Genomic DNA, 15590 nt, shown 5'->3' on the forward strand with positions numbered 1-15590 from the left:
GAGGAAGAAATAAATTCAAGATTTAAAGATTTTAATAAAACTGAAATGATTGTATCTTTTATCAATAATCCATTTCAAGAAAACTTGAACATCACAGAAATTTCAAATAAAACTAGTAGGCTGTTTGATATAAACTAAACTGAAGTAGAACTTGAGATAATAAACATTAGAATAGTTTACATTTAAAATCAATAAACAATGAAGTCATTTGGTAGTATGCACATGAAAAATTCCCAATATTAACTGATATTGCACGAAAAATTCTGTCATGTTTCGGATCGACATACTTGTCAGAATCCGCTTTTTCAAATATGACCATCATATAAAATCAATTCAGAAACCAAATTACAAATGATCATTTGGATGATTGTCTGTGATTGGCCACTTCATATCAACTTGACTATGAAAATATTGCGAGGTCCAAACAATTCCAAATTTCACATTAACTTTTTTTTTTTTTTTAAAATCAACCAGCATTTCCTGTAACTTGTGAGTTTGTAATCAATCTGTTGTTTTTTCTAACTTTGGTTTTCCAAAATAGAGAAATCAATATTTTATTCCAATATATTTGTTTTTTGTTTTTTTTTGTTGTATTAAAATATTTGTTGTATTAAAATAATTAAAAGTGATAAAGAAATTTTTAAATACACAAATAAAGTTTTCAGTTGTGTATTTTTTTTTAGTTGTTTATTTGTGCGTAATCAGATATCAGGTTGGAGGAACGTGATCTATATAAGAGTAGATCGCCGAATACCTTATATATAAGAGAGAGTAAATCACCGAATAACTTTTTTAGAAAAGTAGCTCGCATAGTAAAAAAGGTTGAACACCACTGACCTATGAGCAGCCAAGTAAAAACAATTTCCACTTTATGGTACCTGCATAGAGTAGGATGCACAATTTAATTTCAGGCTTGATTCGAAAGAGCTTATTACTGATCTCTGTATTCCATGATGAATGCTGCTGGGATAAAATTTTGTGCCTGATGATTTGCTTGTAATCAGTGTAATGTACAGGTAAATGGTGGAAACCTGAGAAATGAACTGACCTAGCTGCAGTAACAGCAGGTTTCTTTCCCTTAATCCCAATGTGGCTTGGAATCCTACAGAACTGAGAGATTACATATTGGATTCAAGAGAGGACAGGATATTTCTACAGCTCTAGCCTTCTTACTGCTTGTAAAGAGCTCTGTGAATCTGTATATATTATGCACATATTGGAGCAATGAAATCTTATGTATTTTAAAGCAAGCTCTACAGTGTACAGCTTAGCTGTAAAGTTGTTATACTCTAGTATAATTTGTGCAGATATAATGCTGTCTGAAGCCTCTATAGCTTAATCGGTACAGACAAAGGCATTTGGTTGGAAAAACCAGGGTTTGATTCCTTCCCGTCCATGACACGAGGAACCTTTATCTGATCTCTTTCGAGTAAAGGTGAGTTAGCCGGTCTCATATAGAGGTAGGAGGTTTTTTCACCTGGAAACTCATGTTTTTTTGCCCCCCGGAACAGGCAAACCGGCCCCATGCACACACAGACTTACAGCCGTGAATATTTACGATAATATGTAGTATTATGTAGTATCACCATATGTCGTACCATCCATAGTTAACCATGAATCACATCATGGTAGTTAACCTCCAATATAGGAGACAGCACTTGATTGGGATGGGAATCACAGAAGATTCCACTAGATCATCTGATTTTGAACCATCAGTGCACACAGGCAAACAACCAGAGCATTCCCTTCTGTAGGCATGAAAGAGCTGCTAGTAGACAAATGGGAAGGGGGCAATATTTTCTTGGCTTACAGAAAGAAAAGCTCCATTTTATTGCAGTCTCTCAGGTGTTGTACAGATTCTCCCATCATGGATGAAAAACAGCTGGCCACATAGGATAAGTTTGGAAGGGATTTCGTTTTCATTGTGCATCAAAGCAACAAAAGTGGTTCATTTGTCTCAAATTGTGAAACAAATGAACAATTGGTGAGGTTCTAAATGCTCCAGTTGCAATTGTTATGGCTTGATGGTGAACCAGATCTGGCCATCATGGAGGACTTTCTCTTGCAGATGCATAGACTTGGGATCCATAATGAAGTCTGATTATATGTATGATACAGATGGAGCAAAGAACTTTTGTCAGCAGTCGAAGAGGTGAAAGATAGCATGTAAAGGATGTTCATTGCTTAACAGTACTTGTCTCTTAATTCACGCATGTGATGGAGGAATGACACTGCTGCCAAATATGAATCCCGAGAACTTGGCTTCTTATAAAACTGGGATTAATGCTTTGTGTTAGTCCAAGTTCTGAGTAAAGATGAAGACCATGTCTGAGCAAAAGTGCATAAAAACTGTCTTCTGCTGTGCACATCTGAACTGATTTGCAAGCACACATTTTGAGAGATGATTTGCTGCAGGTGTCTTTCTATGACTGTCATATTACACGAATGACAAAAGATGAAGTCATCCACATAGAGGGCATTACTTACTTTGCAGGAAGTTGTTCTATTATCAAGCTTACTCTGATTGCAAAAGGAGTGACACTTAAAACTGAACCTTGCAGTTTTCTGCATTGTAGTTGCTGCTCAGACTCGGAAGATTTGATTAAATAAAAACTTCTTGATAAAAAGAGGGAATTTCGTTCTAAGACCAAATTGTGAAGGTTTTTCAGTATTCCAAAATCTCCAAGCAGTAACATATACTTTTTTCACGTCAAAGAAAACTGATACTTGCAGTTTAAAAAGGCAACTCTAATGGATGCCTCCAACTGGGCCAGATGATCATAAGTAACATGATTCTTCCAGAAGCCAGATTGTGTTCTGGAAAAAAAAAAGGGTGTTGCTTTCCAGAAACCATAAGAGATGAGAGCTAACCCGTTTTTCCAGAATTTTGCAAAAGCAGCTGATCAGAACAGTTATATGGTAGTTCTTTGTGGATTATGGATCCTTCCCTGACTTAGAAAAGACAATAATTGCCTTTTTCCAGATATCTGAATATATACTCTCACAAAAAAATTCTGTTGTAATGGTGCAACAGCTGATCCATGGATGATAGTGAGGTGTTGTACCATCTCGTAATAAATATTATCATGATCAATGGGCACATATGTAAAGCAGCTTTCATTTCGTTTTTAGTGATCAGCTTAATGTATTCTATGGTGCCGATCGAAGAAAAGAGAATTTGTCGTTTTTCTGCATTGTAGTTTTAGGCAAGGAACACGGAGATGATAACATGTTGCTGATGCTTTAGCAAAAATCTCCCTGAGTGTGGAACAATTATGTTCTAGGATGGGGAGCTGGCAGGTGGTGTGTCTCCGTTTCAATTTCCAGATTTTTCCCCATAGTTCTTTGCCCCATAGGATTTTGTTATAATAGATGTATGTTGGATTCTAGGTCCCGCTATAAGTTGCACTGTATTTAGAGTACATTAATGTATTTTCATGGTATGTATGCTATTACCATAAAAGTGTATTTACCTTACTAAGATTATAACACATAACTTGTTCTTAATTAGTTGAAAATGTTTTCATGAAGGATATATATTAATAACACACAAAATACACTGATCTATCATTTACTTGGCCATTAGATAACTGAATTTAAGTTTACAGTTTCCTGAATAGGAAACAGAACTTTGTAACCATATATTTTTACATAGCTAGCAAACTAGTTTTCTAATTGAACTGAATAACTGATGTATTATACCTGCTTGTTGCACTTGAATTATTTGAAACAACAAAAATTATATACATAGGCTGTTCAATAAGTAATAAGACTATATTTATACAGAAAATAGATTACCTTTAATCGTCATCATTTACATGGTCTTTTTCGAAGTAACTACTGTGAGACACGATGCATTTGTCCCAACGTTGCGTCCACTTCTTAAACATGTGAAAGTCCGTTTTTTGAGAGTTCTTATAAAACCGCCTCCGCAGCTTTTACACATTCTTTGTTGCTTTCGAAATGGCAGCCTCTTAGTGGTTTCTTGAGCTGATGAAACAGCCAGAAATCACACGATGCGAGATCAGGACTGTATGGAGGGTGTGGTAGGATATCTGTGTTGTTCTTCTGCAAAACGTCCACTACACAACCAGCAATATGTGGCCTTGCATTATCATGGTGCAACAAGAAGCCATTCTTCAGCAATGGACGCTTCCTTTTGATGTGCTTGATGATAATCGCTGCTGTGTTGATCATTGTTTCTGTGATGGACGTTGAAGGTCTTCCCTCACGTTCAAGATCTTCCACATTTTGCCTTCCTTCCTTAAAAGTTTTATGCCAGCGAAAAACATTTGCCCTTGACATTGCTTCATCGTGGAAAGCTTCGCATATCATGTTAAGTATCCGATGCCGATTTTTGCAAAAGCACACAAAATTTAATCGCATAACGCTGTTCCAAGGACGCGTCTGTTTCGAAGACTGGTTGCACCTCGTAGGTGCGCCAATGAGCACTTGCGTTTAGTCACGTGACACTCTGGCACATCAGCCCGTTTGCGCCATCTATCAACTTCTTTTATACATACAGCAACATTTCTTTATTCCACAGAAATTAATATTGTGATGAGTGGTTTCGCAACAGTAAAATTAGTCTTATTACTTATTGAACAGCCCACGTATGTAAGTGATTTTTAAATGTTATTCACATTTGTGAAGAGAGCTACATTTTTTTTTTTTTTTTTTTTTTTTTGATCTTGTGCCAATCAATAGCACTCTGAGCTTAATTCTAAACAATTCAAACAGGAATGAACAACATGAACCACATTACTGTTGTTATTATTATTATGTGTAAAGTAAGCTCTATTTCTTACTTTCCATTCGTTCCAATCCAATAAATTATTCCATTTTCATCAAAGTCCCTCTGGTGTGAGAAGTTTAGTTTGATTCCTGGTTCTTTTAATTTCTTTACAAAAGTGAAAGTCGAACGATCATAATCATACCACTGTTTGGCAACCTGAAAAGGGAGAAAGAAGTCTTTTGAAATACCGACATACATACATATATAGTTATCAGAATATTGTATTTAGTGCCATGGATATTTATTTCTTGTCAGAAATGTTTTTATTTTTTTATTTATTTATTTATTTTTTTTTTGAGTATGTAAAGGAAAATATTATTATTATTACATGACATCTCCAGGGATGTCCAAAGACTCATCAAGGGATGGCACCCACTCCACAACGCTCCGTCTCCACCAACTACAATGAATCGCCTGCTACTGTTCGACACCACCAGTAGTATTTCCACAGCCAATCACAAACATCCATGCCCACGGCAGGATTCAAATCTACAGCCTTTTGGCTGGAGAGCAGATACACTAACCACTCGGCAAACCAGGCCGGCTATTGAAAGGGGAAAAAAAAAAAAAACTGAGGAAAAATAGTATCTGGCATCATCAAAATCATGAAACAAAAGAAGGTAGACAGCTGAAGACATATAGGACAAAAATATTAGTTGACTAGTTTTAACTATACCAGTTTTATTTTATTTTTTTTAATGCAATAACACCTGTAATTTGGGGTGCTTAAGTGTCAAAGCTCTATAATTGAGAGGAGACCTCCACATAGCCTTTATAGGAATGGGAAGAACTGACCAAGGCTTCTGACCTAATGTCCAATCTTCACCTTCTCGTGGTGCACCCTATTAGGTATCTACCAGGATATTGAACGAATGAGGATGGGCTCGCAATTTGGGATTTAGCCGACCAAATTGCATTCTTATTGGCTTAAACCAAAATACAAAATGATGGTACAACATGACAAAATTTCATGCCGGCTGGGGTATTGCCCAGTTAAACAAGGCCCCCGTTGTTTTCGCCAGGGAACGAGAGCAAACAGCGTAAAGTCAGCTACTGAAACAAATCTGAAAGCACACCCCAACTAAACTTCACCACAGTTAAAGATCGGTATATCAACATAAGAAGCCTGAATGGCAAAGAAATGGAGCTAGCTGAAGAATTAGATAAGTACCAGATCAACATAATAGGGGTGACTGAAACAAAAAAAGACAAAAAGTGGTGAGATCTTTCTGGGCAATAAATACAAAATGTTATATTCAGGAAATGACAATCAAGGAAAAGAAGGAGTAGCCATAGTATTCAACACAAAATACGAGGCTAATCTTCTTGAATGTCAGGCAGTCTCAAGTAGAGTGATGTGGGCAAATATGAGAATGGGGAACTGGACAATGAGACTTATTTGTGCCTATGGTCCCACAGAAGGTTCTACTAAGGTAGAAGTGGAGGAATTTTTTGAGGCTTTAGCAACTGACACAAAGGGGGCTTAAGGGTCAAAGCTGTATAACTGAGAGGAGACCTCCACATAGCCTTTAAAGGAATGCAGAGAACCGACCAGGGCTTCTGACCTAATGTCCAATCTTCACCTTCTCATGGTGCACCCTGTTGGGTATCTACCTAGATACTGAACAAACGAGGATGGGCTGGCAATTTGGGATTTAGCCAACCAAATTGTATTCTTATTGACTTAAACCAAAATACAAAATGATGGCACAACATGGCAGAATTAGATAAGTAACATTTGTAAAATTGGCACGGCAACTGAACAGATTAACCTTCTTAAAAAGGTGCCGAGATACCAATTTGATAACAAACTGTATAAAAATTAAGAACAAGTTTCACTCGGCCAAAATCCATTGTATTTATAAACGAGCGAGTTTAGCACTATTACGAAAACAGATATACACTACTCGCCAAGAATTTTCAAAAATAAATTCATCCATCAGTGCACTACATGATATATTATCTGACATTTTGAACCTAGAGCTATGGGATATCCTGGAGAGAATCTCCGACTCTCCAGCCAATAAAGAATTCGCTAAAGTTAAAAACCGGCACCAGAAGAAATTTGAATTCCTCCAGCAACGCAGTGCTATGCAGTGGCCGCAATTACATCAAGATGGCGTCATTGTGAACTTATCATCGTTAACCTTAACTAAAGAAGCCATGAGTGCATTAAGTCATGGACACAATTTTGCCGTTACTCCTAAAGAAGTTCCAAAAATCAAATAATGGCTTCTGTTGAACATGGAACATACGACCTCCGTCTAGCAATAGCCAATAATATTAGGTTAGACGTGGCCAATATCCTAATCCATTCTAAGCCTCCCAAAAATAATATCCCACATAAAGAAATAATGGCTCTAAAAATACTAACCACATTACAATAACCAAATCAGACAAAGGAAACGCAACTGTAGTAATGGATACAACAGAATATGAAAGCAAAATGCACACACTTCTCCAAGACCGGTCAACATATCAAATCATACATCGAGATCACACCTTATTCTTTTGTGAGTTGGTGGGATCTCGATCTATGATTGAACAAAGTCACATTTCCCCCTGATATATTTCAGCTATTTAAATTCACAGTACAGGCAGGTTATTTAACATGGAAAGGGAAAATATACAAACAATTAGATGGGACAGCTATGGGATCCCCACTTTCTTCCCCCTCATCTAACGTCTACATAGAACATCTTGAAAAGCTAGCTATCAACACAGCCACTCTGAAACCTAGTCTCTGGCTACGCTATGTCGCTGATGTGTTTGCTATTTGGTCACATGGCCCAGAGACATTGAATACATTTTTAGTGCATCTAAATAGCTGGCACCCTAAAATCCACTTTACAATGGAACTAGAAGCCAATTACTGCCTGCCCTTCCTGGACACACTGACCACATCTTCCAGAAGGTTCGCTGTCATTTTCGGTTTATAGAAAACCCACACATACAGGGATATATTTACACAAACAATCAAACCATCACCCTTCTCAACAATATGGCATCTTAAAAACACTAACCCATAGAGCTAGAGCAATCTGTTCCAATGTCACTGCTCTCACTGCTGAACTTTATCACCTGCGCCACACCTTCCTAACCAATGGCTATAATCCACATAAGATAGATAAAATACTAAATGCTACCCAGAAATCCCCCCCCCCCCACTATCTACCACAGAAGACTACAACAAAGCTCTCACCATCCCGTACATTAAAGGCACATCTGAAAAGATATCTAGAGTGCTTAACAAACACCAACTGCACACTGTATTTAAACCTTATGTGAAATTGGCAACTCTCATCCATTCACCTAAGGACAGATTCACTCCTTTATCACATCAAGGAGTCTATGAAGTGCCCTGTTCTTGTCATCGAGCCTACTACGGACAGACAGGAAGAACTCTGCACATCTGCCTCGGTGAACACAAAAAATATATCCAGCACTTTCGTTATGGCAAGTCGGGTCTGGCATACCAGGCTTTGGATATTCCAGCACACAGGATCAATTGGGAAAAAACAAAAGTGTACTGCACAGAAACTTCTACAAATCAGAGAGGTTGTTCCTGGAATCAACAGAAGCCTCAAAACATACTCCAAAACTTAACAAGTATGGCTGTATAAATCTACCAAAGATTTGGGAGACAGTCATCCTAAGACCAAATTAATATTTATTTATTTTTAATTTATTTTATTTTTTTTAAACTTTGGACTATTATTTTTCAAAACTTTCGAGGACTACTATTTAAACTACTATATTTTTTTCAAAATTATGGACTACTTTTTTTTTTTTTCCAACTCAGATGGCACCGTATTAGGACTTTAGTCTTGTGTTGCATGCTGCAATTACTTATACTAACCCCACTGTTACACCGAATTGTGTTTGTCTCGTATTTGTAACACACTTTGTTTGTGTACTCTGAAGATGCTGGATATAATACTAGCGAAATATTAGCTTTTAAGTTTATAAAAATAGTTATTTTCTTATCAATAGGTGTTCGCATCAATACCGTTTAAATCCAATTCAATAAATTTGGGATTTAGCCGACCAAATTGTATTCTTATTGGTTTAAACCAATATATAAAATGATGGTACAATATGACAATATTTTTCATGTAGTACTATCATATCCTGTACGCCCCTTGAAGGCACATGTTAGGAATTTGGATGACTGACAGACACAATGAAAAAGGAAAAGTTGGTCCTTGTTGGGGATCTAAATATTAGAGTAGGAAATGATTGTCAAAAATACAAAAATATTTTGGGAAAATTTGGAGAAAAGAGCAAAGCTACTAATAATGGCAAATACCTGTTGGATTTCTACTCAGGATATGGACTGGTTATTACTAACACCATTTTCCAACATAAAAATGTGCACAAATTCACATGGAGAGAAGAAGCAAGGAATAAGAAAAGTCTCATTGACTATGTTATTGTTCATAATGATGTTTTCTTCCTGGTGCAGGACACCAGAGTGCACAGAGGATTCAAAATTGGAAGTGATCACTATTTAGTCTGCAGAAAGATAAAATTTCATTTCATTTTGAAAAGAAGAACACATAAGAAAGTTTTAAAGTGAATAAAAATGTTCTCAGATGTGAACTATAGACTATAATACACAAAGATTATTGAAGAAAAAATAAAAGAGTTTGAGAACATTAACTAAATCTTGGAGATTAAGTGGCAAGCCTTGAAGTAAACTCCGACTGATTCAGCCAGAGAGGCATGTGGTGAGGTTGTCTGCAAGGATAAAAAAATCAGAACTCCATGGTGGACACAGGAAGTTAAAGAGGCAGTGAAGGAAAAGAATAAAGCATATCAAAAGTTCCTGGCAAATAAGTCAGCTAGTGGTCTTAGAGAATACAGAGACAAATGTAAGAAAGCTAAACACTATGTAAAACTAGCTAAACAAAAGTCATGGGAAGAGTTTGGAATGAACATAGAAAATAAATATCAAGAAAATGGCAAGATATTCTGGAGGTTGTTGAAGAAGCTTAAAAATAGATGAAAGAGTGCTATAAAAGGAATTAGAGATGATACAGGTAACATGAAAATGGGAGAAAAAGATATCCTTGAAGTATGGCGTAATTACTTTGAAAATTTGCTAAATGAAACAAGCAGTGATAGCACAGTGATAAAAAACACTAAACAGGCATGCAGTCAGGAATACATATCCATGCTTGAAGAAGAAAAAGCCATCAAAGGCTTGAAATGTGGAAAGGCAGCAGGAGTAGATGATATTCGACCAGATGCTCAAGTATGGAAGTATAAAAGTCTTACAGTGGCTGCACTGCATAGTTCAAAAGGCCTGGACAGAGGGACAAATTCCCAATGATTGGAGCAGAGCTCTCATAGTACCCATATAAAAAAAGGAAAATAAAATTGAATGTGAAAATTACAGAGGCATTTCCCTACTGAGTGTCCCTAGTAAGAGTTATGCAAGTATACTTGAGAAATGGTTGAGAAGAATTGTGGAAGAAAAGCTTGGGGAAGAACAAGCTGGATTTAGGCCAAATAGAAGCTGTCAGGATCAGATCTTCACTTTACGACAAATAGTTCAGAAATCATGGGAATATAACAAAGATCTGTATTTAAGTTTTGTAGATCTGGAAAAGGCATATGACAAGGTGCCAAGAGAGAAGCTATTCAAAACGCTACAGTTATATGGTGTCAATGGGGCATTATATCAAGAATACTTTGTCTTTATTTGAGTTATGAGTCAGAAGTTAGAATTGAAGGAAGTACAGGAAGATGGTTTAATGTTAAATCTGGTGTCAGACAAGGATGTATATTATCTATATGGATCACATTATGAAGGAAAGTGGTATTAAATATGATATCAAAATTGGAGGTGTTAATCTGAGTTCTTTGCTTTATGTGGACGATGTTCATCATCATCATGCATATCAAGGATTTAGGCTTAGTGCCTGTTTTGGCCTTAGATGTCATCGTTGAATCATTTAAGAGGACATCCTGGTTTTCTTTTTCCTAATGGCTTGTACTTTAAGGCTTGTTTTGGTAATCTTTCTGTTTTCATTCTTTGAACGTGTTCCATCCATTTATGTTTATATTTTTTAATTTTTTCTATTACTGGTTCTTGGTTTAATTCTTTCATAATATCTTTGTTTCTTCTGTGATCAAATAGGGTATAATTTGCAATTTTTCTCATAAACTTCATTTCTGTTGTTGTGGACGATGTTATACTTCTAAATTAATCCACTACAAGTCTGCAAGATTCCCTGACTAAATTGAATAACTGTTGTAATAGATATGCTATGAAGGTCAGCAATAACAAGACAAAGACAATGAAAATAGGCAGCAGCATTGCAAATGTCAACTGTATTGTGAATGGAAAACCTGTGGAACAAGTAAAACATTTCAGCTAATTAGGCACGATTTTTAGTGAAGATGGTAAATTAAATATGAAAATAGAAAACACAGAATCAACAAAGCTGGTATGGTAGGAAGTCAACTGAATAAATTCATATGGAATAAGAGAGAAATTAGTTGGAACACTAAATTAGCTGCATACCAGACAGTGTTCAAACCAGTTTTATCTTATCTTGGATCTGAGAGCCGGGTCAGAAGTTAAACACTTGACCAAAGACTAGAGACCGTAGATATGAGAGTCCTGAGAAAGATTATAGGCATGAACAGATGGCATCAATGGCAATCTTCTTCTTCTTTCACTGTGCCTTATCCCATGCTAAACGGGGTCGGCACACCAATCTTTAACCTTCCTCTTCCAAGTTCTCCGGTCCAGAGTATCCTTCGGACCCCATCCTTTCTCCCTAAGATCCTCTGTCATCTTATCCCTCCACCTGAGCTTGGGTCTACCTCTTTTCCTCCTTCCATCCAACTCCATATACTCCACTCATTTACCAACATACTGCTCACCCTTCCTCTCAACATGTCCAAACCACCTCAGCCTACTTTCTTGTATTTTCTTGCCAATTGGTTCCACCTTAACCGTCCCTCTGATGTAGTCATTCCTTATTCTGTCCTTCTTTGTCACACCACTCATCCATCTCAACATCCGCATCTCCGCTATCTCCATCTTCCTCTCCTGTGCCTTGGTATAGGCCACGTCTCCGCACCATGGAGCATCGCCGGCCTCACCACCATCTTATAGAGCTTTCCTTTCCTCTTACAACTCACTCTCTTGTTGCACAGGACCCCGCTCATCTTCATCCAATTCATCCAACCACATGTTATTCAGTGCTGTATTTTCTCATCCAGGTCGCCATTCCTCTCGACAACCGACCCGAGGTACTTGAATTTCTTCCCTGAAATTAGCCTTTCACCCTGGAGTCGTATGACGATATCCTCGTCACTCCCCGTTGATATATATTCAGTCTTCACCCGCTTAATTCTCATGCCGCTCTCCTTCAATGCCTTTCTCCACTCTTCCAGGGTATTTTCAAGCTTCTCTCGGGATGATTCGCATAGAACAATGTCATCGGCAAACAGCATGCTCCATGGTGCCTCCTTCTTGACATCCTCCACTAGTACATCCATGACCAGGTCAAAGAGGTAGGGGCTCAGAGCTGACCCTTGGTGTAGCCCTACGACAATAGGGAACCCTTCTGTCATGCCGACACTAGACCTGACCTGAGTTTCTGTTCCCTCATACATCTCCTTCACCAACCTCACGTACTTCTCCGACACCCCCTTCTTCCTCATACACCTCCATACCTCCTGCCTGGCCACTCTGTCGTATGCCTTTTCCAGGTCAATAAACACCATGTGCAGATCCACTTGCATCTCTCTATATTTCTCCATCAATCGCCTTAGCGCAAATATTGCATCCGTTGTCCCTCTTCCTGGCATAAATCCAAACTGCTCCTCACCAATTTTCATTTCCTGCCATAACCTTGCTTCAATTACTCTTTCCCATATTTTTAATGTGTGTGACATCAGCTTGATCCCTCTATAGTTGCCACAGTCTTGAACATCTCCTCTTCCTTTGTAGATCGGGACGAGAATACTTTTCCTCCATTCCTCTGGTATCTTTTCCTGTTGGGCTATTTTACACATCAGATCCCATAACATATCCACGCCCTCACTGCCCAAACTTTTCCACACTTCCCCAGGTATCTGGTCTGCTCCCACAGCCTTTCCATTCTTCATTTTTCTCAGAACCCAAACCACTTCCTCTCTACTTATGTCTTGCACCGGTCTCTCGTTTGCCTCTCCATCCTCACACCTCTCTCTTGGATTCTCCTCATTTAGTAGTTTTCGGAAATATTCTTTCCATCTTCCTCTGATTTTGTCCTCCTCTTGTAATACTACTCCTGAGGCATCCTTTATCTGCTTGACTGATGTTATGTCTTTCGAGGCCTTATCTCTGGCTTTCGCTATTCTCAACAACTGAGCTTCGCCACCGTTTCTCTCCAGTTCTTCATAAACCTTATCAACTGCCCTCGCTTTCGCCCTTGCCACAGCTCTCTTTGCATTTTTCTTTGCTAATCTATATGCCTCCTTGTCGGCTCTAGTTCCAGTCATGTCCCATTTTTTTCTTTGCCTCTTTCTTTTCCTTGATCTCCAACTGCACCTCCACATTCCACCACGATGCCTCCTTATCCTCAGGTGGTCCCTTTCCTGATGTTATACCAAGCACCTCTTCTCCAATTTTTCTAATATTCCGACTATTAACGTCCCACCATTCTTCCACATCCTCTGGTAACTTCATTTCTTTCAAAACCTCTTCTTTAAACTTATTCCTTGGTCCTTCCTCTTCCAATTTCCACCACTTTATTCTCCTCTGTACCCACCACTTCCGTCTATTCTTCTTTTCCCCTTTTATATCACAGTCTACCACAACCAACCTGTGCTATGCTGCTACACTTTCTCCATTAATCACTTTACAGTTTTTCACCTCCTTCAGATGTTTCCTACGGCACATAATATAGTCAATCTGACTCATTCTATCCCCGCTCTTATAGGTTATCAGATGCCCAACTCTCTTCTTGAACCACGTGTTAGCTATAGCCAGATCGAAGGCCACAGCATATTCCATGATTTTTTTACCTTCATTTCTTTCACCACTACTCCAACCTCCATGTACCCTTTCTTCACCACTTCGTCACATTCCTACATGCCCGTTCAGATCTGCTCCGACGATCACTCTCTCACCATCAGGAATTCCCATTACTACTTGGTCAAGTTCTCTCCAGAATGTCTCTTTCTCCTCATCATCACTACCTACTTGCGGGGCGTAGCCACACACTATAGTAGCCACACTTCCTCCCATCTCAAGCTTAACGCTCATAATCCGATAATTCGAACCGTATGATTGGCTGTTGCGTATTTGCGTGAATTTTTTTATCCAATAGTGCTGCCGAACTTTCGCTGTTGCAACCACCCACTTTGTCATCAATTTTAAGTGCAACTTAGTAGGAAACTGTCTGTAAATCCGTGCAGACGTACATATCACGATTAGTGTTCAATAAAGTGCCTTTTGCTCGCTTAATTTGTGTTATCGTAATTGGACAACATTACACAATACTGTAGGTAATATTTTTTATTTGTTGTAATATAATAATAATAAAATAATTGTTAACCCCAGGTTTGCATAATGTCGCAGCGCAAAGTTTAAAAGAGAGTTAAGAAACTGCTTAGCTCCGTATAGAGAGGTTTTAGTACAGTTAGGAAAAAAAGCTATGATTGAAAATCAACATGAAGATTTGTCAAGTGAGGAAGACATTAGACCCATTAAAAGACGAAGAGTTAGGCCACTCATATTTGAAAGCGAGGATGAGTGTTAAAAGCGTTCAATACACATGAAATTATGTTACACAATTTTTCATAATTTTCTTGGTTTTGTTGGAAAACAGTTTTTTAGTTTAGTTTGGTTTTAGTTTGATTTTTTTTATCATTTCCTTGTATGAACTCTTCGATTCAATAAAGATAATTTTATTGTACTTAACATATTATCTTGCCTTTTGTGTTTGTAAAATTTTTTTCCACAACCATATGCACCGTAACTTGACACTCTGAGAATGCAATTTTCATACAACGCAGAACGAATCAAACTGATTAACAAGTGATTTTACTTACTTCTGAGTTTCACTCAACGCGGTTACCATATAACGCGGTACAAATCAATCTGATTCGTACTAATTCTGAGTTTCTTATAGCACGGAAACCGTGCTATAAGAAATTCCATGATTACTGAATTATGTATTCAGTAATCATGGGAATGGAATCATAGCAACCTCTATTTGAACTGAATCCAGGTTGTTGTTCTCAAAGTTTCTTTTCTACAATTTTTCTCAGCCTCGTCTCAAGTATGCTTGCATAAATGCTACCTCGATTTATGCAGTGCAGCCACTGGAAATCCTTTATAACTGTGTATTTGAGTACTGTTGGTCTAGTACTATCGACTCAGGTGCTTTTCCATATCTCAGTCTTTTGATAGCTTTTTTCTATCTCAAGTATTGATATATACTCTTCTTTGCTTTCTTCTTGAATATTTTTCTACTACTGTTCTCTCATGGTTTGTTTTGTTTAACGATTTTCAAAGTAATTACTCCGGACATATAGAATAACCTTATCTTTAGTTTTCATGTCACCTTTATAATCTTTGATACCTTTTGCAGTACGCTACTGTAAAAGATATCAAAGTATTTTTACAGTATTTTACAATGTCTCCAGAACATTTTGCCACCTTCCTGATATTTATTTATCTTCTATATTCTTACCAAAATCCTCCCATAGCATTTGTTTTGCTGCTTTTACATATAACTTAACTGTCTAATTCCACCACCACCACCCATCATCACTTAGGGCATCT

The 15590-nt window shown here is 37.7% G+C and overlaps 1 protein-coding gene across 9 annotated transcripts in view; it reads right to left on the bottom strand.

Annotated features, from left to right (window-relative positions):
• Ufd4 (ubiquitin fusion-degradation 4-like) overlaps positions 1 to 15590 on the bottom strand; it is an 831523-nt gene that overhangs the window by 520604 nt on the left and 295329 nt on the right. For all 9 annotated transcript variants that reach the window (XM_090399614.1, XM_090399612.1, XM_090399618.1 and 6 more), the window contains exon 20: positions 4809 to 4951. In XM_090399614.1, the coding sequence (XP_090255740.1) occupies positions 4809 to 4951 (143 nt within the window). The remainder of the gene's footprint in view (positions 1 to 4808; positions 4952 to 15590) is intronic.

The sequence above is a fragment of the Typopeltis vanoorti genome, chromosome 10, assembly GCF_054136105.1.
Source record: "Typopeltis vanoorti isolate ZY-2024b chromosome 10, IOZ_Tvanoo_1.0, whole genome shotgun sequence".
Taxonomy (NCBI): domain Eukaryota; kingdom Metazoa; phylum Arthropoda; class Arachnida; order Uropygi; family Thelyphonidae; genus Typopeltis; species Typopeltis vanoorti.